This window comes from Mesoplodon bidens, assembly GCF_964165515.1.
Source record: "Mesoplodon bidens genome assembly, chromosome: 13".
Classification (NCBI taxonomy): Eukaryota; Metazoa; Chordata; class Mammalia; order Artiodactyla; family Ziphiidae; genus Mesoplodon; species Mesoplodon bidens.
The window spans coordinates 73,021,196-73,045,435 of record NC_138169.1 but is presented as its reverse complement, the minus strand read 5'-3'; the positions used below and the strand labels follow the sequence as shown (position 1 = coordinate 73,045,435).

Here is a 24,240-nt window from a genome sequence, read left to right as displayed (position 1 = left end):
GTTTAAAACACATTCACATTACTTTACAATGTTATTTAAGCATGTTAGGTATGCATCTCGACCCCCAGTTGGATTATGAGCTCCTGAAGGAATGTGGATAATTTTACACTTTTTGTGTGCTTTTGGTGGCTAACATAGATGCTGGGCCCCAGAGAGAGTACTCATAATTATTTGGGAAAGGAAAAAGAAGATGATGTATTTGTTCTGAGGATAAATACACAGTAAATGCTGGGCTGCCTGGACTTTTACTGTCGGAAAAGCTCTGGGAGTGGGCGTTTTTGATACTCTCTGTTGCAAATCATTGAACGCGATCATTGAAATTCAACCACAGTGCCAGTGCATTCGAAAGGGTCCTGATCAAAATGCAGCGTTTATGCTATCTCCAATGACTTCAGCTAAGTCAAAATAAGGCTAGAGGGGAAAATAAACTTTTTTCTAAAACTTCACACAGTGAGAAAGCAGAATGTGTCCCAAGTTTCTGAGAAATAACTAGTACTTCCAAAATTGAGTTTGATTAGGAATGTGAGAAGCCAAAGGTGGTAGAAAAATAATGAGGCAAATTGGAAGCACAGGTTACCTTCATCGGGCTTGGAGGGAGTGATAGAAACTCAAATCTAAAGCCCAGGCTGGGTTGAAACCCCTAGAGGCAGAATCAATTTTACTGTTAGATGAAGACTGCAGTTTCTAGAGGTTGAAAGCACAGAGGTAGCTCACTTTCAAAGTTCTCAGGAAATGACAGGTAAATGGATTAAAAATCACTGCGTTTGCCAACTCACCCTTCCTGTTCTGGATACATTTACAAGCCCAGATACTAATTAGCTTGTGATTGTATCTGGCCTAGTGAACCAGAGCAGGTCCCTGTGGTCCTTCCCCCTCTCCAATGTCCTTATCTGCCTTTTGTCTGTGGAAAAACTTTAGCCAAAGAATAAGTTTAATCAGAGAAGTGAGAAAATGCAGAAACAGAGGAAAACAGTCAAATGGGACCAAATAATAATAGTTTAGTCCTTAAGCATAGTCAAGGACCTTTTGTTCCTCCTTAAGGGCTACAGATAATATTCTGAGCTGTATCCTGTGAGCTGTGTTGTAGATACTGAAACGCCCACCAGGTGGAAGAAGTTAACTACATGGTGACCAGGCTGTAGCCATGACATAAGCTGCCACAATTCTGAGAATTGGCCTCAAGGAAATGGGAACAAACTGACCCTGGAACTGAAGACCAACTGTACCTAAAGCGATCAGGATGATGCTGGTCAGACCACCGATGACCAATTTCAAGATGACTGTCAGAGCCGACTGTGCTGTTTCTGCAGGCAGCCCCCTCCCTGTCTATGAAACTCTTGGCCCCTGATAGTCAGTGGTGGGGTGGGCGGAGTCGGCCTTTGGACAGGTGTCCGCCCTCCCCCAACCCCCTGGCAACCAGCGACCTTTCCACCCACCTGGCCTCTTCATTGGCTTTTTTTTTTTTTTTTTTTTTTTTTTTTTGCGGTACGCAGGCCTCTCACTGTTGTGGTCTCTCCCGTTGCGGACGGAGCACAGGCTCCGGACGCGCAGGATCAGCGGCCATGGCTCACGGGCCCAGCTGCTCCGCAGCATGTGGGATCTTCCCGGACCGGGGCACGAACCCGTGTCCCCTGCATCGGCAGGCGGACTCTCAACCACTGCGCCACCAGGGAAGCCCTTCATTGGCTTTTGAGCGGCGAGCAGCCGGACCCCACTTTCGGTTACACTAGGAGGTAGGAGAGGCAGAGATCTAGGACGAGTCGGGAGCAGGCCAGAGCGGGGCACTCAGCATGAGGGCATTGGACGGGGTGGGAGGGGACTCTGGAAGAGCCTGAAACCACAAGAGAAAGGACATCAAAGGAAAATTTCATCTGCTTCAGAATTCTGTTGAGGGCCAGCTCTGCATACACACTGTGTGCATGTGTGTGTTATTGCTCTGATGACTGCTTTTTTTTTTTTTTTTCCTATCTGTGTTGAGGATTAAAGCATGTTTAGGGAATGCTGTACCAAACTGCTGAGACTGGAACTTTCCTGGGAACTCTGGGACGGTTGTCTCTGCTGTATCGGGAGATGAATAGACAGGTAACTCTTCTCAAAGGTAGAGCTGCTTCTCCGAGTCCAAACTTGGAAAGGCCTGAAGGCAGAAGGAAAGCAGGTTTGCAGCTCTGTGTTGCTGCACATAGACTCTGAGCCCTCAGTCTGGAATTGCGCTGAGCTGGAGATTCTGAAAAGATGGGAAACTAGGGGGAGGAAATCGGGAACAGGAAAGGTACCACACTCCTTAAGTGTGGGCTGCACGCAGTGATTTCCTTCCAAAGAGTATGGCATGGAAAGGAGGAAAAAGAGTAACTTTATTGTGGAGAAAACTGACAAACACTAACCTCAGCCAGGTGATCAAGGTCAACAACAACAGTGGCAAGTCACGCTGACAGTATGAACCTTTGATTTAATGGGATGAGAATGGCACTTTACCTCTGTGGTCTTCCTCCCTCAAACCCATAACCTTAGTCTAATCATTAGAAAAACATCAGATGAATCCCAATAGAGGGATAGTCTACAAAATACCTGACCAGTACTCCTCAAAACTGTCAAGATCAGATCCAGCAGTTCCACTTCTGAATATTTAACTGAAGAAAACAAAAACATTAATTTGAAAAGATATCTGCACTCCCATGTTCAATGCAGCATTATTTATAATAGCTAAGCTATGGAAACAACCTAAATGTCCATTGATAGATGAATGAAGAAAGAAAATGTGGTATATATATATATTAAATGGAATATTATTCAGCCACGAAGAAGGAAAAACTTGCTATTTGCCACAGCATGGATGGAGCTTGATGGCATTATGCTAAGTGAAATAAGTCAGACAGAGAAAGACAAATACTGTATGATCTCACTTATATGTAGAATCGAAACAAAAATCAAAATAAAAGAGTAAATAAACAAACTGAGCTTATAGATACAGAGAATAGATTGGCGGTTGCCAGAGGCAGGGGTAGGGTGGGCCAGATGGGTGAAAGGGGTTAACAAGCACAAACTTTCACTTATAAAATAACTAAGCCATGGGGATGTAATGTACAGCATGGCGACTAGAGTTAATAATACTGCATTGCATATTTGAAAGTTGCTAAGAGTAAATCTCATCACAAGAAAATTTTGTGGGTTATTCTCTGGCGGTCTGGTGGTTGGAACTCCTTGCTTTCACTGAAGGGAGCACGAGCTCCACCCCTGGTCGGGGAACTAGGATCCCACGTGCTGTGCAGTGCGGCCAAAAAAAAAAAAAAAGTTTTGTAACTACTTATGGTGTTGGATGTTAACTAGATTTACTGTGGTGATCATTTTGCAATATATACAAATATTGAATCATTATATTGTATACCTGAAACGAATATAATGTTATATGTCAATTATACCTCAAGTTTTTAAAAAAAGGGAAAAAATTTGTCAAGTTTATAAAAAATAAGGAAGGTCTGAGAAACTGCCTCAGTCTAGAGGGGAATCAGGAGACATGATGTCTAAATGTAATGTGGGATCCTAAAGCAGGAAAAGGATATTAGGTAAAAAACAAGGAAATCTGAAAAAAATATAGACTTTACCAATGTGCCATTATTGATTCATTAATTGTAAAGAATGTACCATACTAGTTTAAAATGTTAATAGCAGCGGAAACTCGTTACTGGGTGTGTGGGAACTCTTAGAACTATCTTCACAATTTTTCTGTAAGCCTAAAACTATTCTAAACTATGAAAATGAAGCTTATTTAAAAAAAATTAATGTCTACATGAAAAGATTCTCAGTATTGTTAGTCATTAGGGAAATGCAAACCAAAACCAGAATAAGATTTGACTTCATACCCATTAGGATGACTACAATAAAAAAGATAATGTTTTTTAATAAATAATTAAAAAAACAAATGTTGGTGATGGTGTATAGAAATCGGAATCCTCACACAGTGTTGGTAGGAATGTAAAATGATGCAGCTGCCAAACCAATTCATGTGGAAAGAATAGTCTTTTCAACAGATGGTGCTGAGAAAATGAAGAATAAATGAAGAAGGAAGCTAGACCATACACCAAAATTCTATGGTGTAGAAGCTACACCATATCCCAGAATTAGAGTAGATCAAAGGCCCACACATAAGAGCTAAAATTATAAAACTCTTAGAAGAAAACATAAGTGTCATGACCTTGGATGAGGGAATGGTTTCTTAGACATGACACCAAAACACAAACTGTCAAAGAGGATGATGTCAAGTGGGAAAAGCAAAGATGAACTGGACCCCATGGGGTGAGCAGGAATCCACATCTGTCTCTCACTGTCTCCGGACCAACTTCTGCAATGCAAGTGGTATAGGAAAAGCTAGCACCCTTCATCACTAGGCTGTAGTCACCAGCCCAGCATCTGGCGCAGCTGAAGGAAGAGCTGCTTCACGCTGGAGCAGGTGCTGCAGGAGCTGCAGGCTCAGCATGAGAGCCGGCAGATCGGTGACTTCACATTTGAGTTGCGACAGTCCCAGAGCCCTGCACCAACCTTCCTAGCATTAAAAAAAAAAAAAAAAAAAAAAAAAAAGGCAGCAGCTTTACTTCTGTTTTCCAAATCTTATGCAAAATGTCTCTATGGCTCACCCTAACAAGAACTAAGCAAGGAAGAAAATCCTGGAAAAGAGAGACCTAAGTAGACACAGTTCAAATCCACCACAAGGTTTTAGCATCTCCTCAAAAAGCTCTTCTCCACCATCTAATCCCTGGTTAAGCTCCCTGTATCATCCTTATTCTTACCTCATCTCCCCCAGTCCTCTGTTTGTTTCTTCCACTACATTTTAAAAAACTTTTAATTATTGTTCTGCATGTTGATTGGCTTAATGGCTTATCATGTGTTTCCATACTACTTGTCTATCTAAAAGCAAGGACTGTGTGTTATTTGCTTCTGAATTCTCAGGATCTAATGATGATGATGATAAACATAATAAAGTCAGTTACTTATATAGCTCATATCATGTGCTAGACCTGGTTGTTGTGGTTTATGTATGTTAGTTTTTGATTACTGAACATGGAGCCCAGGACCTGGCAGACAGCAGGTGGGTTCCTGTGGGGTGCCCACTGGGATCCCTAGGGCTCAACTCAGTTGCCTAAGGACAAATGGGAGTGGATGAAAATGCATAATCTAGCAGCTACCCCTAGTTTAGAGGGGAAAAACTCACTAACAAGTAATTTGGAGTTTTTGCAGAATCCACCCCCCCTTTTTTTAACCTGAAGAAGCTGTTTATTCTAAAGAAGGTTTTGTCCCTACCCACCTCTGAGAACACTAGCCCTCAAAAGCACTGCCATCGGGAGCATAATCCCCTCTGGGGGGCTCTCTGCTCTCTGACCAGCCCCTCTGACATCCTTAGATGACCTTCCCCGCTGCTTGGTCCCATCCATCTAACAGGTGGGCTCATTGTCCACCACCTGCTAATGCTGAAGGGGTGGGGCATTGGAGATGACCAACTTCAACAGAGAATGCTTTTGAATCTTCTTTAAAAGTTGCTTTTAGGGGCTTCCCTGGTGGCGCAGTGGTTGAGAGTCTGCCTGCCGATGCAGGGGACACAGGTTCGTGCCCCGGTCCGGGAAGATCCCACATGCTGCGGAGCGGCTGGGCCCGTGAGCCATGGCCGCTGATCCTGCGCGTCCGGAGCCTGTGCTCCGCTACAGGAGAGGCCACAGCAGTGAGAGGCCTGCGTACCGCAAAAAAAAAAAAAAAAAAAAAAAAAAAAAATCAAGTAATCCTGTTAGGAGATGTATTTGTAGCCACTGGTTCATACCAACACCAGCTACTTTCTTTGTGGTTTCAATTTTGCAGCTCTTAGTATCCTTTAAAAATTCATTTTTGTGGGCACTTTGAGTACCCACAGCCAACAGTGAGATCTTACCTGCACTTCTATATACTTCTCTGTGGTCTGGGAAGTCCCAAATCATTGCTTGTCAGCTCCATGGAGTTCCATGCACATGTCCTGGATGGAGTTCTCCAAGGGCGAAATGAAGACTTGGAGCTGTGAGCAAATTCTGAGCCATAACCTACAGCATCCCAGCTGCGAACACATCTGGTGGAGATGTTGGAGGGACATTTGAACTGTTTGTCTTCGCTTCCACCCACCTCTACTGCTTAGTGATCAGGGCCTCCTGTTGGAAGAACCCAGGAGGAGGAGTCCCAGCTGTGAGCACTAGTCTAAGCTCTGCCATTAACCCAAGGAAACTCTACACAAATAAGAGCTTAGCCCTGGAGTCAGGCTGCCTCATGCATGGCCTGCAGCAAGTTACCCAATCTCTCAACACCTGTTTTCATCTGTAATGTGGAGAGAATTATAGTACCTGCCTCATGCAGCAGTTGGTAGAACAAGATGAGATAAACCGCACACATGGTAAATATCCATCCATGTGAGCTGTTATTATTAGGTGACTTTTGAAACCCTTTGCACTTAATTATTCCATGGGAATAATAATACCTGCACTACTGGTTGCAGGAAAAGTGAGATGAATAAATAAAGGAATAGAAAAGTAGTTTTTAAATGCCAGTGTAAAGTGTCATTATTTATATTGAAATTAACACATGCTCTCTGATCATTTCTAACATAGGATGTGGATAAAGCCTGAACTGCTGTTGTAATGACCGTGACTTACTATAACAGGCCAGAGCACAGAGAGTGTGGTGGAATGTGTGTGCTGGTTTGTTCAAGCTTCGATCTGCGGGAAGTAAGTTGTCCTCATCAAGGGTGTGCAGCCCTGGGTGGTCAGGGAACATCGTTTCTGAAGGGTCTCACTCCGGGGCAGCCACCTCTCACACTAGTGTTTCAGCCATCTACGTCTCAGTCAACGCCAGGCTCTGCTAATTAGCACACTGAATACCAGAAGTGGCATCTTAATGGTGAAGATAGTAGCCTATCAATTACCATGAGAAATGTGACCAATGGACTTTGGTGACGGTAAGATTAAAGGTGTTAAGATAGGTGGGTTGGAGAGAGAATACCTCCTGCACTCCCTTGTCTGTGCAGAATGTAAGAATCTCTGAAAGCTTTCGCCAGAACCCTTGGGGAATGCAAGGGAGGTCTGATCCCTAAAGGATCCCATGTTCCATCTTTGGTTTAGGAGGTTGCCTGTTGTCTGATGCTCATACGGAATCTGTATAAGGATAAGGTTAGGATGGGTTATCACTAAAGTTTTAATGGGTTAAGAATAAGGTAATCTTTACAGGGGCATCCCTAAGCTTTTGTAACCGATGGCATGGATGACAGATTTGGTGATGATAAAATGTGCCTTGCATCCTGTCAGAGGTAAGAAGTTGCAGTCTTACTAAGCAGAGCAACTTTACTGTTCTTTATGAAACCACAATGGGATGCAGTAGGGAGAAGGATGCTTAATCCTTTCCATGGAAAGAGAAAGAAGCCAGCTGAGACATGGTCGATGAATGAAAGCAGTTTATTTGACATTAATTGCAGAATTTACAGCACTACCATTTAATGAGAGGAATAAAAATAGAAAGAATCCAGTGTAAGCAATGTTGCAGACAAAACATCAGGGTGGGAAATGAGCGAAATTGAAAATGCAATTAACATTCAAAGAAATCTTCCAAAGGATTGGGAGCTTAGCAAGGGGTGAGCAGCCCCCTGAGAATGGTGTGTGATCCTCCCTCCTTACCAGGATTTCAGGGCAGCCACTGAACATTTACCCTGTTGACCATCCCTGGAAAATCTTTCAGCACAGTCTGACTTAACATGTCTGAGATGGGGCAAAATCTGGGTTATATGTTTGGAAATATAGCTTAGGGTGAAAAGAAAATAAGAATGTGAATTAACTAATGTGTGGGGTTTTTCTTTTTCAAAACAGACGGGAGTACAAATTTTAGGGGTGTGTTTTCCTGATTTTAAGTAGGAGAGGTGATGTCAAAGGGATTGACTAAAAATAAAAGTTAAAGTTTTCCCCTATGATTTTCTTGGAGATAATATCTGCAAAAGCAAGGAAATAGAACAAGAGGTATGCATGTGACTCTTTGGTCTCTTATCTTGGAATCTGGATAGAGACCTATGAAAGGTACCTGGACTTCTACTAAAGGGCTGGGTTTCTGGAAAAGCTTACTGAGAAGCCCCATGGTTGAGCACGGGCTCCGACAGGGATGGTTAACCATGGTATAGCCATTTTCCCGTGGCTTATTGAGTCTTTTCTTTCCCTTTTAAAACTTTAAATAGAGCTGGGGCAAATTCTTCTCACTTTCCATCTTCTTCCTTCCCTCATTTTAGTCACTTTCAAAACCATAAAGCAACCAACAGGTTGGAAAGGATTCAAGCCCCACAGGCCAGCATGTGAAATTAAAAGGTGTTTTTAACACCCCAAATGAATACATCTGAGGTCATCAGGGTCTAAAGTGAGAAAATAGCCCAAACTGACTCAATCCTGAGAACAAAAACCAATGAAAGAAAAGATTTTGGAACTTGTTCTCACTCACTTTTGGTGGGAAGATAGTTTCTCTAGTAAGAATTCATTGACCAAGAAAGAATCTACAGCACCTGTACCAATAAAATATTAATTTGGGTAGAAGTATTAGAATAGGAAGGATGCAAAAATTGGCCAGACTCTTCCCCTGCACTCCAGGAAAACACCTTCTTGGAGAAAAGCAAAGGATGAAGAAGAGAACTAATGGGAATGCTGGTCAATCCCGAATCATCTTTGCCCATGAAATTCTTTGGCATCTGAGACCAGGAGAGGAGAGACTGAATGGTTCTAGGATTGAGGGGGAAAAAATAAGAGTTGGTGATTGGAAATATGGATTAAAAGAGAAACCAGCACCAAGATTATGTCTGTATCACCTCAGCCCTTGCCTGCCAAACTCAGACGTTCTTTATCATTTTGTCAGTGTGAAGGTCGTCTTCTTGCTTCCGGAATTCCAACTTGCCAGGTGTCTTATAACCTTTCATGGTAAGAAGTGCTGGCCCCGTTTAGACTTGTGTAACACAAAACGACATAGTAAAGAAAGGAAGTAATGTTCTAGCTTCAAGGAAGTATCTGTTAATGGTATGACTAGGCAGTCATTGAAGAGTTAACCCTGCTTCCCAGGTAGCAGGTTTCCTGTCATAATTTGAAAATAACTTTCCTAGACAGTAACCAGACTCTGAAGCTAAATGCCAAATTGGGTCAAAGTAAGGGAGACAGGGGAAACCCCCAAGTTGTATAGCTTTTAGACTAAGACTTTCAAGCAGAGATAAAGGAGGCATTGATGGGCCATGTTCTTGATTGGCTCAATAGCTATGGTTCAGCCTGTCCTCTAAGAAAGACCAGTAACATGGGCAGTGTGCACGGCCCCCTGAGAGAGGAGCCAGGAACAGAGAGGCACTGGGGTCGCCTCTTCTCTTGTCTATTTTCCAGATCAAAGAACTAGGAATAGCCAAAATACAAACTAGAAACAAAATGACAGAAAAACCCATTCACACCTTTCTTGGTTTTCCAAATACTTATTTGCCAAAGCTATAGATGGACTCACTAAACCAGGATGCAGAGGAAGAGTGATGAGGGGGTTCTGATTTAGAAGAGCCCCACTGCATTGTGGGGACCTGGAGCCTTTGCAGTAAAGGGATGGTGCAGGTGAAGCCAACCAGATGGACCGCCCACAACCTTGACTGGTGGAGCCCAGCTTGAGGATAGGTGAGTGCCTGGTGGGCGACAGAAGATTCAGGATGGCTATTTTCTCTTCCTTGTCTTTCCTGTAAGAATTGGGGTCTGCCTTCATGCTGGCATGTGCTTAAGGCCAAGGTATCTCAGAGAAGTGCTGGGGTCAAGAAAGTGAGGTTAGAAAGTTTGCACCCAGCTCTCTTCAAAGCTGATAGTTACGATCTCCTCCTAGAGCCAAACTCTACCTTCTAGCCCATGACCTTTCATTTTCCAGGCCAGGCCCATGTGTCCCCATGAAAGCGGGAGTGAAATCCAGGCTGAGCTGAGGTAATTCCATAGTTCTGTGTCTCCAAGGAAAAGGACATCCACCAGCACAAAGCATTGAGTAAAAACCCTTTAATAACAAAATAACATTCACGATGTAGCTACTTCAGTTGTCTGGAAAACTCAGCTTACACTTGATTCAACATATCACTTTCCACAAAGTTTGAAAAAAAAAAGGACATAAAATGGCATAACAAAATATACCTCGAGTTTCATAAGACAAGTCTTCTTGGCAAACCTAGTGAGCCAGACCCATGCATCTCTCGTAATAAAAATTGTTGGGCACACCCACGTCTCAGACACTCCTCTGTTTACTTTGGATCGAAAATACACGTGAACTTCACAGATTCTACAACATCTGCATTGTGTGTAGGTTTGTGTGAACAGAACTTGACTGAAACAAACATCGATTTGGTTTATTGCAGAAGAACATGTAAAGCTTTCTGGAAGATGAAGCACTACTACAATCATTAACTGTCTTACAAAAGCCAACTTAAAATTCTTGTATCCATTCCCATCTTTGACAGATTAATAAGGGGAGAAATAAAAAAGACTGTATCTTACAAAGCTTTCGTGATCACAATCTACTTTATAAGGCCAAATAAAATACGTTCCCTTGTATTATGAATGAAAGCGCGTTCTCAATATATTCTCATTGACAGGTCATGTGAACGTGCTCTACCATTCATGATTTCCAATATTTTGCAGAGCAGGCTGCTGCTTTCCCACCACTTTCCTAAGCTTCACTCCTATGCAAAATAAAGTGTGCTTGGCAATTGATTTGGCTTTATGTCAAGCATATTGATTTGGGGAATAGGTATGAAACTTGAGAATGGGTCTCAGAACCCAAATATAAGAAAGAATGAGTTTGCCCAATCCACTGCAAGTGAAAGATACTTTTTGAGATATAGGGGCGTCAGATAATTAGGGAGTTTAAACAAAGACGGTTTTCCTAAACGAGATTTCAAACCTTCTTATACCCCCTTTAGGATAGATGTAACATCGTTGGACAGAAAAGAGTAAATTAGAATCATCTCTCACTCTAGGGAGGAAACATCATGATATGGCTGCACAGGTTATGTTTTGGGGAATGGCCATCTATTTTTGCCCCAAAGACTGGAACAGCTTGTGGAGTTGTCCAGGAGAATGGACAAAAAGTCAGAGAATAATTATGGATATTGATGCCATTTGAATTGACCTGATAGCTAAATACTCTAGTATTCTTCCAAGAAACCAAGCACAAAGTGGCCATTCCCAAGCAAAGATCCAGGAGAGGCTAGAGCTGGATGAATTCGCATCTCCATACACGTGGCCAGTTACGTCTGAGGTCATGAACATAAAGCCAAAATGACTCCTTTTCATGGAAACTTAAAATGCAGAGTTGTTTTTCAATGCTTGTTTCCAAACCCCTCTCGCATGGAAGTGAGCCAGCTGGGTTCTGAGCACCTAACTGCAGAATGTGAGTCGGCGAACTCAAACTTGGAAGGACCCTCTTAATAACGTTTGAACTCGATTTAATCTGACTCCTTTTGAAATCCCAACAGAGGTCAAGGTATTTTCGAGGTGAGACATCTCCCAATAAAACCAATACTACCACTGTCTGAGGCTGAACTGTGTACATTTTCACAGTTTAATGTATACACAACTGTCCCACAACCGCTAACGAACAATTGGCGCCCATGCATAAATAAAGTCCATTGAACCAAAGGGGAAGATCTAGTTCAAAATGAAAAATGTTGCTATTAAGACCACAATGCATCACACTGCTAAATTTTTAGCCTCATGCATAAAATTATAGCACTGATTGGCAGTTGCTAATTATAATACTACACTGTTAACACAGGACAATTAATTGTTCAGACCAAGTAGCACAAATGTAGAAAATAATAATTTTCTTTTTCAACAGAGCAAATGAACACAGATTGTTTCTTCAGCAAAATATGAAACTGTAAACTTTGGGCTCATTCTGCAACTTTCCCCAATCCAGAATAAATAAAATCCAAAGGGGGGAAGAAAAAAAGAACACACATTTTTTTTAAGCGCACCTTTTCGTCTATTACAAAAGCACAACCTAAAACGTATAAAGCTTTTTTTCTTTTTTTTTTTAAATCACAGTTACCAAAAGAAACAGTGAATAATTTATTACATACGCTATAATAACATTACTCTAAACACTATTATCTATGAGGTATATCTGAGAAAATTCGGTAAGGAATTGCGCGGTCTGCATTGCCAACATGCCCAGGTTCATATTAAAGCTTTGGAACCGTGAAGAAATAGAAAAGGGAGAAGAACAGGGAAGGCAGAGGAGGAGAGATAGAGAAAAAACCTTTGGTATTAGTACAAATCTCGTTCTTTGCAGGGTTGCATTGCAAAGCACCACAGTACAATAAGCCCACCAATGTACTGTATGGAGGTCCAGTGGAAGCTGAGGTATTCACAGAAAGGATTAAAAAAAGCATAGAGAAGTCCAGACTGGCTAAATCGTTGCTTTGGTTCAAGCAAGGCACTCGTCCCGTGGTTACGTCACACTTTGCAAGTGAAGCATGAGGCTGAGGGGGGATTGCTGAGGAGAGGTCTGCCGATCGGGGATGTTTTCTGTGTTCAGGCTGCCATCGGTCTCCCTAGGTTCCCTCTTCTAGGGGCTCGGTGGTCGGAAGGCTGGGGAGGGCGGTGTTGGCTTCTATATAGAGGAGCACTTCGCTGCTCAATGAAAAGATCTTTGTTGTGTCTCCCAGGTATTTGGAGAATTCTACTTCCAATAGGAATTTGGGAAGAAAACCAAAACAATTTGCTGTTTGGAAGGCAGGCCTTACATCTCTGCCTGGTATGGAGGGGAGATGGAGCTTTGAGCCTGTTTGGACAGGAGAGAACTCTCACATGTGTCAGTACGGTGCTTGCAAACTACAGGAAGCGGGTAAGTGAGGGTTTCTTAATATCTGTCAACCTAGCCTCTGATTTCTTCACATCTGTCAACCTAGCCTCTGATTTCTTCCACTGGCTGCGCTCTGGATGCAGGGATCGGATGAGTTGACTGGTCTTTTCCCTTCTTAGCTTCTTTGTCTAAATTGTCTCTTAAAAAGCTAAAAGAGAACTACGTTATGTGAAATGCAAAATACTAGTACTCAATAAGGAAACATATGGACCAGAGGCCGGTCTTTGCATATGTCTGAAACCCATTTGGTCAAAAGCTGAGAATGATTCATTGGCTAACATACAAATCACAGTGATGACTGAATCTCAGTAGTGACTTAATCATTTAATGGAATCGGAAGAAACTTAAACAAGACCAATTCATTTCATGAGTAAGAAGGGAAAAGGGAATCAACTTTAAGTAATCATGTCTTAAACTGGCATATTGATTTCTCTGAAATTTTGAGGTCATCTTTTGTTTCCAATGAGTATTTCTTCAGCATCCAATGAGATAAGGCTTAAAGAAGTTCTCTCATAAATACAAAAAGTTGCCCTAGAAATGATGTATCAAGTCAAGGGGAAAGGGAAAAAGCTGAACAGCTTAAATGTCACGTGTGCAGTGATCAAATTCCCTTTCTCTGATAAATACTGACCTAAAAATATATGTAATAATTCAACTCAACAGACCAAGAATGCACTTTCTCTTCTCCCTAAATTAGAAGTTTATATATACAACACTCTGGAATGGGGAGGTTTTACAGTGATCTCACTGGATCAGTGTGTACTTCCAGGCTGAAAACCCCTCTATGAGCTCTCATAAATCAAGGCTGGCCACCTTTACAAGCAATTGATCATATGTGACTTTACGTTGAGATTCTAACTAGACAGATACTGAAATGCCTGTGACTATTTTTACAGAGTAAAAATGTTCAGTGACAAGCCCCAGGCCCCCTTCCTCTTTGCCAACGTGTGGCCTGTCTCAAGGCAGAGGCAGCACTGAGCAATGGGCACAGACTGGAGGAGAAGGCAGGAGGCTTGTCTGGGCTTTGCCTCTAGATAGATACTTGTGTTGGATAACTATTTCACTCCCCCGGGCCTCCAGGGACTGGACTAAAAGATTCCTAAGGTCCCTTCCAGCTCTACTAGTCAATGATTAGAATTTCTATGGTCCAATCATTGGAAATCTCGACTGCGATAGCTCCAAAGCAGGGAACAGAGCTGGGACTGAAGGCCACTTCCAACCAGTCTTCTTCACCAATTTGGAGTTTGGATTTCAGGAATCCAATTACAGCAGCATCTGAACTTGCATCTTGAACATGTGGAGGGGACAGCGAACAAATGAGAGAAACACAGAAAATATCCATTTCCAAATTAGCAGCCACTGTCGCATACGTAACTATTTCTTTGGGGTATCTGAGCTGTGGCTGTACATACCATATGTCAGAGAGAATAGTTTTATAAAAGAGCACAAGCAAAATGCAGACCGCACAGAGAAAGAAATCTTTGGTATCTTTGGTGTCATCAACACGATTAAAATTACAAATGGAAAAAGTCAGTGAGGTAGCCTTCTTTGGTTCTCACTAGAAATAGAAAGTTTTTCCTTTTTTTTTTCTTTTTTCTGCTTTTTTTTTTCCTTTTTTGTTTTGTTGTTTTACACGCACACAGAGTTCATTCTTGGAAGCAGCTAGTTTAAGGGTTTCCCTCTTTTTGCTGTTCTGATTTTTTTTTAATTTATTTTTTCCAGTTTCTGTACAGAAGCCCCAAAATCCAGGCTGGTGAAGCAGGGTCTCAGCTTAACGTTTTCTGAATGCACAGGTTCGGGTTGAATAGTCATTGCTTGTCCACAAACTTTGCTCTGTTGTTCTGACAGCAAACAAACTGCAGTGCTCTCTGTTGTTTTAAATAAAAAATATAAACTATATCGTGCACCTTTTGCAGATGCTGAATAAGTTAAATAAATAAGTTACAATATGAAGGCTCTGAGGGCCCCAATAATTAAAAGGTGAAGTTCGCCTGGTACCAGGTGGGGCTGTGAACTTAAATTAAATAATTTAATCACTGTTACTTAAAACTATTTTCAAAGTTAATTCAAGAAGGAAAAATACCTCGATATATTTTTTTTGTAACCTGTATTTCTTCCCTGTCTGTAACAGAACTTCTCTGCTTTATAAAGCAAAACTTCAAGGGAATTCTAAAAGGGATTGTGCATCTCTGATGCACCACTGGTCTAGGTTTTCATAAATAAGCACAAAGAGTAAAACCAAAGTAAAGAAAGATGATTAAATAATTACTAAAATCCTATACATTTGTGTGCTAAAAACTAATTTAAATAAATTAATTACATTAATGGTACTTAGCTTGTTGGTCATAACCCAAAGAGATGAAGGGGAAAAAAAAAGGTTTCTTTTGACTGTCTTCATTTTTTGATGGACAAAATGTATAGCTTCTTTCCATAGTCTAAATGAAAATAAAGCAGGAAATTCTAACGTCTAAACTTTCTCACGTTCATGAAGACCATTTAAGTGTGACAAGCATGAAAACAAATCACCACGTTCCCTGCTCTAGCTAGTGCAGCACCCCAAGACCATGTCACCATTTTCTCCACCCTGGAAACCAGAACTCACTTTTTCCTTATTAGTTCACGCTTTACTTTGCTATTTTTTCCTTCTTTTTCTTTTTTTTTTTTTCTCTCTTTTTTTTTTGGTGTGAGTCCTTTTTCAGGTCTTTGGATTTAGCTTTAGTTATGAGAGATCCAGAATAAAGCTATTCAACCGAAGTCATCAAGCACATGTGTCATTCTTACACAGATGATTAAATAATATCCAAGTTTTCTTGAAAGTTGAGTTTATCTTGGATGTGCCCAAATGAAGGTAATTCCAAGTATACAGAATGAAGATGCTGGGATACTTTTTTTTTTTTCCTGCACTTTCGTTTTCAATGTTACAATAAATAATAGAAAACAATGTACATTGTAGAAGTACCACATACATGTTAAATGATCATTTAAAATGTACTTATTGTAACAGATGACTATTTATGTACATATGAAGGTGTCTGTGCACACGTGTCTGTGCAGTCTGAACACTCAGAGGCAATGTGTGTCGCTGTGAGGATGTCTATGAGAATACATGTTGAAAGGTGCATCTAAATCTGTATACACCCAAGCTGACAGACTGTATAAGCTTTAGGCAAACTTATCTACCAAGGTTTATGCTGTGAGAAATGCCTCTGCTAAAGATGGAACAGAGTGGAAGACTTCCATGGAATGAACAGACCTGTAACAATGTGTCTTTTTTTTTTTCCTATACACATTTTCTCCACGAAAAGGGAATTAGCTGGTTAATTCCAGGCAACCAAACTCAAAACTGGTAAGGAAAGCTTAGGCTCAAGCTTCAACTTGCCTCAGACTGTCAGAACCTTTTTGGCATCTGAGAACAATGAACACTTCCGGTCCCCATGGGATTCATGGAATAGCCCATCAGCTTCAACTGTAAGTTCTGTGTCTACCTATGTGAAGCCCTATGTTATTTTAATATATATATATATGTATATGTATATATATATATATACACACACACACACACATATATATATATATATATATATATATAATTTTATAACCCATTCTGAGACTTTCTAAAACAAACAAACCCTCCCTTTCCCCTGCCCTTGGAAAGAAACAAATCAAAGGTAGAAAACAGACACTGGGACATCCATATTTAAAGCCAATGTCATTAACTTATGAGATTTATACAGCAAACTTGGGTGCACCTTCTTCCTTTAGTAAGGATTTTGTGGGCTTATTTGAAAACTAGAATCTCCTGTTGTTTTAGAGGTGACTTGGTCTTAACTAAATGTACAAAAGTATTAAGTTCTCCAGTCTTACAGGTAAACATCCGAACGTCATAGACATAACAGCTCTATCCCTTTTCTGTCTACCATCTTTCACTCTCTCTTCCTGGTTAGGCTAACAAGTCTGAATCACAAGGCATCAGCAGCAACAGCAACAAAAAATCAGCTCTGATCTGTTAGGAATCGTGACAGTTATCATCACAGTACTTGTGTCTGGGCTTTGGGGTCAACCTTGACCACACGTATCACCTCTTTTTCTCTACTTCGTATACTCCATTATTCTTCAACAACACTGGAACCCAGCCTGTTCTTCTTCTATGTTTAAAAATTCCTACTATACAACCTCCTGAAAAACAGACTTCACCACAAAGGTATACTGTCATGACATTTCGGTAATGGTAATCAAACAAATGCTTCTATAATTCTACCAGCATTTTTAGAAGTGGGAAAATGTTCCCCCTGCACCCAGTAATGATATTTAAAAAATACATATTCAACTTTAATTTATTGGCATGAGTAGGTGGGCACCCAGCACAGATAAAGTAAAATGGTTGATCATCTAAATGGTATTTATGACAACATTGTAAAGCAGTTATACTCCAATAAAGATGTAAAAAAATAAAAATAAAAAAAGGTATTTATATTTGGCTTTGAAATACATTGTTTGATTTACAAAAATGTATGTATGTGTGTGTGTATCAGATTTAGTCCTAATTTTTATTTTATTTTATCTAGTAATAAAAATTAGCTTGAATTTCCAAAGCCCATAATTGCCAAGAGCCTGCAGGAAAAGAGACACTGCAGAGGTGATGCTTTGATTTCTTCAAAGTGTCACGTTGGTTCCTTCATGCCTCATTCCTGCCTGTACTGTTAAGTGGTACAACCTACACATTACTTTACATTTTAGAAAAGCCTTTAAATATTGTGGACGAGTTTTTATTGTTGTTGCTGTTTTCTTTTAAAAAAGAAATATATTGGCTCTATTTTTAATAAAAATTTCTTGGAATGAAAGAATTATATCCCCAGGACCAAAATCACATTGAAAACAAAAGTAAGCAAGCCTACTTCCCTAAAGAAATAAAGAATTTTCCACTCGATAGCCTTTGGATTTCTGTTGCTTCGAGCATGTGAATTTTGGGTCAGAACTGTCCCTTCACACTGCCCCTTTCATTGCTGATGGCTGAGGCATGCCTGGAATTTTTCTTGGATTGAGGAAATGGACCCCCAATCCAACAGGTTAAACGCTGAAGTCCAAAGAGTTATTTTTTTCTGAAATTATTAACTTAAAATAAGGTTTAAAAATGTTTGAGGAAACTTACTGGGTCAAATTCCATTACCTTCCAGTTTGCAGGGTTTTTTTTTCTTTCACCTTTTTAACAAATTGAAATTCTGTAGGGCTTAATTTTTCAATACACAGACATATAGATACACACATGTATTTATATATGTACGTAAATAATTGTTTAGAAGCAAGCACTTCTCTCTGGTATGGCATTATCTGGTATGAGACATTTATCAAAAGTCCCTAGCGGGAAGTTCTTGCCTTTTTTTACATTATGACATCTTCCTCTGGTCACCGGGAGCACTGAGGGTGTACGTGACTACACCTGGTTTGACCAAGGTTGAAACCTCAGGCCACTAGGGCAGACTTTTTCAGTTTAGACATCTTCATAGGATGCCAGAGACCCAAATGCTGGCATTAGCATGCCGAAGGATCACTAACCAAAGCAAGCAGGCTTGGTTCCTCAATCCAATCTCTAGAAGAACAAGCATTTCCATTGGCCATGAGTCACAAGGATTCATTTAGAGATACCCAAGTTGAAATTCATTTTGATCAACCCATAGGAGAGTTCCCTTGCTGAAATATGCTCTTTTCTTGGTCATTTGACAAAGGAGACATGGAGAATGAGCGAGAGACAAAGTGACACAGGGCAAAGTCAAGGAACATCCCCAGGTAGGATGAATTATAGAAGCCATGGAAAGTCGCCTTCTTTAGTGGCTACATGGCTGCTACCCCTGCAAAGGGAGACCCACACAGTGGGAGGGAGGAGGTGGCATAATAGACAATGGGGTTCCCAAGGGCAGGACTCTGGGGTTCTCCCCAAACCCTGCCTTGTGTTTTCTCTCTAGGACTGAGACACCCGCACCCCCCAACACCGCTGCCTCGCCCCAGTGCCAGCCGTGGCTGCACACAGGCTTGTCTAAACTAACTGGTCACTACCACCCTGAGGAAACCTGACCAACCCATTGCAGCAGGAGTTGGACTTCCCCTGTGAGAAGTCCCTTTGGTGGATCTACTTACTGAGGGGCATCTGGAACACCCTGATGGGACAGGGCGGCTCCTGGAGAACACACCTCTGGGCTGGCCTCATCTCTGTAACTGGTGGGAATGGACCACTGAGCTTTCCCAGCAGTTAGAGAAGATGAACACCCCCTGGCCACGGCCCAGAACTGGTGGATGGACCTCACTCACCAGCCTGATCATGGTTGAGACATAGAATAGAGAAGACTCAAAACACAAATAAAACTCATTCGTCCCGTGGATCCACTTAGCAACAGGTTAACTGTTGAAATGCTTGAACTTGACTTTCAACCTTTCCCAGGAATTTTCACAGAAATCTGAATACTCTAAATCATCCACAGCAGCAAATATACTCTGGGATGGCATGAGAAATGAGCAAAGTTCTGAACTGAATACTTAAGAAATGAAGCACTTGACAAAAACAAGACGTGAATTTGAACAGCAATAACTTTGGGTTATCACCAGTGTCAAGTTGAATCTATATATGTATTCATATATTATATATATCTCTTTCTTTAGAAATGCAACCTTTACAGCTGATTTTTAAAAAGCTAATAGAAAAGTAGAAACTGACAATTATTTTTACACGTTTTCCCCCACCCCCAATGAAGCCCTGTTAGGATGTAGCAATCACATGAAGACGAGGCTTGTCACTTCCTCTATAAATTCTTTGGTTCTGTGGCTTGGGAGAGGATGTGTCACCAAGACCCCTACCCCTGACCCTCACTCCCCTTCCCTCCCCTGATGATGAGACTCTGAACATAGAAGGAACCAAGACTAAGGATTAAGCATAACATTCAAGTGACAATATTATTCCCCACGCTCTGCCGAGCAGAGAGGAGAACTGTTCAGTATCCCAACATCTTAAACTTGGATTCCATGGAACCTTTTGAGAGATTCCATGTTGGGTAGAAAGCCATAAAACAAAATGATAGGGAAACAATAAAATCAAACAAACGACCCTTTCCTTTCGTTGCTCAGAAACAAAATTGATTACCTTTACACAGATCAATGGCGCTATTAGTATTTAAGCCAGGCAAGAGGAGATAATGAACTGAAACAAAGGTGTGAGAAATCCTCATCTTTGGTATTGTAGCTGTTGAGGTTTCTGTTGCTCTGTTCCGTGTTCTTTTGAAAAACTGCATAGGCACAAATTAAAGACAATCTTCAACTTGAGTTGTCAAATGAAGCAGCAGCCACGGAGGCTTTTCCTTATTTCTCTTCCTGTCTCAACCCTTTCTTTAAAATCTGCTTCCAAAAAATGTCCCAAGAGGTCTGTTTGAACACAGTGTGTCTCGCTGTTTTTCTGTTTCTGTTTGTTTGTTGTTTTTTTTCTTTTCTGGCGAGCTTCCTTCTCGGTGGTGATTTTCGGTGATTTACGTTTTTATTTATTTATTCATTTTAATGGGACAGTTTTGTTTGTTGCAGAAGTAGGTGCAGAAAAAGTTTCTTTGGTTTCGATTAAGTAATTCATAAAAAAGTCAGTCTCAAGTGTCTGTAAAGAATCATTGCAGTGTTTGGCTTGCTTTGAACACCCCCGTGGTGCCCACCTGGGGCCATTCACTGGTAAATATGCACATGGTGACCGTTGCAATCTCCCATGGTTCTGTGGGTGCTCTTCCATTTGCCGTGGGAAGGTGACAGCCAGGAACCAGAAAGCCACTCGTTGGGTGGCTTGGCTAACATCCTTGGCGTAGCCGGTCCACTCAGCCCGATGATGAACCAAATGCAGGAGCTGAATGCCATTCGGAGTTGCAGAGGTTTTCTGACTTCTAAGAAGTAATCACAGTATTTTTCAGGCTAGAAAATGGCAAGTAATAAATGTCTTTGGTTTGCAGTATTCTGCTTCTTTGGTGTGCTGTGTTTTCTCCAGATTTATTCAGCTGTTTTGCTAGATGATTCAACAATGGAAGAGATTCAGGACTAGATGACGGCTATGAGTAACACGTATGGTGGTTTGAATTATTTATTTTTCCCTTGCTATGAAACACTGAAAACGTCCCTACCGATGGGATGGACAAGGGAACAACCCAAATCTGAAAGTGTGAGAATGTATTATGTGGTGGTCATAATGCACAATAGGAGGAACCAGGTGACAGATAACCAAGAAGGATACATTTATGATCTAAAAAAATCTAGATCTTTAAAAATGCTGCATTTGCTCCGTGTACTGTAACAGTTAAATTGGCCTCCTGAGTGTGCGTCTGCATTATGTACAAACAGAATTTGTAGCAAACTGCAAAATGTGCTTGAAGCCATATTCCCAATGATTCCCTCATGACTTCCTAACTGGTGTCTTGAAAATCGAGATGCGGTGAATCCAGAACCTTCCTTACTTCTCTGTTTATCTTCGTTGTGCTTGATACTTTGAGCTCAAGTGAACTGATCTGTTTTTTTTTTTTTTTTTTTGATGGATCCAAGACCACGTGAGATTTCCAGGAGGTAAGGAAAAGAAAACTGTAAACTGGAGCAACTTAAAGCTTTCTAAACCATTCCATGAAAAAGATGCCTGAGTTGGAAAAACAGGTCCTCGGATTCTTTTTTAACTTCTGTATTTAAAACTTGTGCTCAGTAATTGTCATTCTGATGTTTTTTTATGTTATGGCTGTGAACGTTGGTGAACTATGGTATGATGAGGCTAAGCACTTGGAAAGCAAATGAGGTCATTCTTGTTGCTAGATTCTTCTCGTATTGTAGTATCTTGGGAACCCAAACTCAGAGTCCTTACACAGGCCAAAGTCCCGCTATTACTCATGGGAACTTTGACCGCAAGAGGTTGGCAGGACTCAAAGTGGGACCGTTGACATTCTAAGCAATCCTGAGCTTGATTGACACCACACTGAAACTGACTTGCTGCAGAAAGGCCCCATTTGGGTTTCTGAGGTGCTTAGCACACTCGCTCAGAAGACAATGTCCGGTTCAAAGAGATTAGTTTTCAGCTTGCACTTGGACTCCATAGCCACTAAAAACCAACGAACAAAAAGAACACCTGGCCTATGATTACAGCTAGAATAGAATTTTCTTTTCAAGAGAATTGTGCTTTCAAATCACCAGTGAAGGGCCCCAGCTAAGAATCCAGCGTCTTTTTCCTTTGCATTTTCTTTTGGTATCTGTTGTCCTCATCTGGAGGTGACTTGTGCCCAACTGAGAGTCCTTCCATCACGCTTTGGTACAGGTGCCGGAGGTGGACGAGGAGCCCCCTGTGCTCAGATCGTCCTGCCACTTCTCCAGGCTGCGGCGCCGGGCATTCATGAAGAAGTTGCTGACGGTCGTAAGCTCCAGGCCCAGCTGCTGGGAAATGGTGATCTGCATCTCCTTGGATGGGCGTTTGTTCTCCTTGAAGATGGCGAAGAGTGTTCGGCGTTGGAGGTCGGTGAACACCAGGCGGGATTTCTTCTGGGAATTGTTCCTGTCTTTGTTTGGTTCTTGCTCTTTGCGTTTGCACGCTTGAAGGGGAAGAGAAGAAGGAGAAAGTCAGTGCGAGCGTGAGAACCGAGAACGGGATCCACTGAGAACACTGACAAAGTCAATGGGGATGTAAAGTCAAAGGGGATGTAAACTGTTAAACTTTATCGTGCAAATTGCCCAGCTGTCAATAACCAGCCTTCCCAGTTCATCTACGGGTGATGGAAAGCATCGGTTAGTGGGGGAAGGGAGAAAGGAGAAAAGAGCAGGGCTGTCTACACAGTCTGGTTTTGAACCAAATGCTTTCTCTTTCACTCCCTACCCCCCACTGCCACCCCCTTAAAACTCTTTACCTGTGAAATCAGGTGCTCTGAAGGGATCGGTGACTTCCCCAGGGGGAAGCCTGGTTACTAAGTTCCTCTTTCATGGTCACCCTCTGGAATTGTTTACAGATGAGCCACAGTGACTTTCTGGAGTCAAAACTTAAAAGTGTGTAATTTCTCAGAATCAAAGCTTCCACCCTCGTGACTCAAAGAATTGTTAACAGAATGAAATTAGAAGTGACAGAATGATGGTATCATCCCGACCCCAAATCCCCTTCTTCTAGAGTTTTGAAAAAAAATAAAATCAAATCAAACAGGGAGGGAAAGACTGTGAAAAAATTTGTTTAACCAGTTTTAATTTGGCTGGTCTGTACAAGAAGCCAGTACAAGAAGACCAAGGCTGAGGTTGGCAGAAGAACCCAAATTTACAGTGGATTATTTTAGGGCCCTAGATGTGTCAATTAGTAGATGCAGAGTCTCTGATTCAGTAGATGGGTATCCACATCTGGGGTGCCATATGCAGCCAGGACATTAATTTATGTGTCACTACCTCTGCCTTACCCTACAAGTTTCTAGAAGGCAGGGATCAGGTCTGTGTGATATTTCCGACTGGCTCTTTTTGGAGCCACGGACATAAATGAATGCTTGGGATGCTGATGACAAGTGGTGTCTTGACTCTTTCAGGAATTTGCACACTTCACAGACAGATTGGGTCTCAGAAAAGTAACTTTTAAGGGCTAAATAATATTGTGCATACAAATCACAAATTTAAACATGGGAATATGTGTTAAAATCACTGGACAGAAACCACAGCTCATCCAGGGGTTTTGTGCCTCCTCAACAGAGCTAATCCAGGAAAGGCGAGGAGGGAGCAGAGAGCCGGCTTTGAGCATCCTTCCCTGGATCAAATCCTACTGGATATTCTGGCTCCAGGTTGAGAATTTCTTTGTACTCAACTGACATTCCCCTAAGGCTAGCAGTCGTCTGGAGTGCTGTCTGGAAGCCTTTTCATACTTCTCAAAGCCCTGATTTGTGAGTTTTGCTTCTGAGCTTTGGGTCAGGACATTTTCTACTCTTTGCATTCTGCAGGGAGCATTCGGTATAGTGGGGCCACTGGCTGCAGTTTGAGTATCAGGGGAACATCCTTCAAACTGATGGGTCTTCGGATTTAACCTAAGGACCAACACTCATAGAAAAGATATTCTGGAAGCTGAACTTCCCCCTACCCAACTGGCCATCCTCCCCGGTGGATGCTATCCGCCATGAAGGATCACTCCTGAAATAAGTGAAGAGCCATGATAAAAAGGGCAGGAACAGGAGAACCTTCGAAAAGGAACACTGTTGGGCTACGTCAGCTTTGCGGAACCCTCTCTTCCTAACTTTTCCTTCTCTCGTTTATCAAAGTAAACATATTACCTTTGAAAATTAAACACAACACACACATACACACCTATAAAAACAATATGTTTCCACCCCAAACCCC

At 41.6% G+C, this 24,240-nt stretch overlaps 1 protein-coding gene across 1 annotated transcript in view; it reads right to left on the bottom strand.

Annotated features, from left to right (window-relative positions):
• Nucleotides 1–7,470: 7,470 nt before the first annotated feature.
• ONECUT2 (one cut homeobox 2) overlaps nucleotides 7,471–24,240 on the bottom strand; it is a 54,821-nt gene continuing 38,051 nt past the window's right edge. Inside the window, exon 2 of the mRNA XM_081252745.1 lies at nucleotides 7,471–22,475. Coding sequence (XP_081108871.1) covers nucleotides 22,189–22,475 — 287 coding nt within the window. The 3' untranslated portion in view covers nucleotides 7,471–22,188. The remainder of the gene's footprint in view (nucleotides 22,476–24,240) is intronic.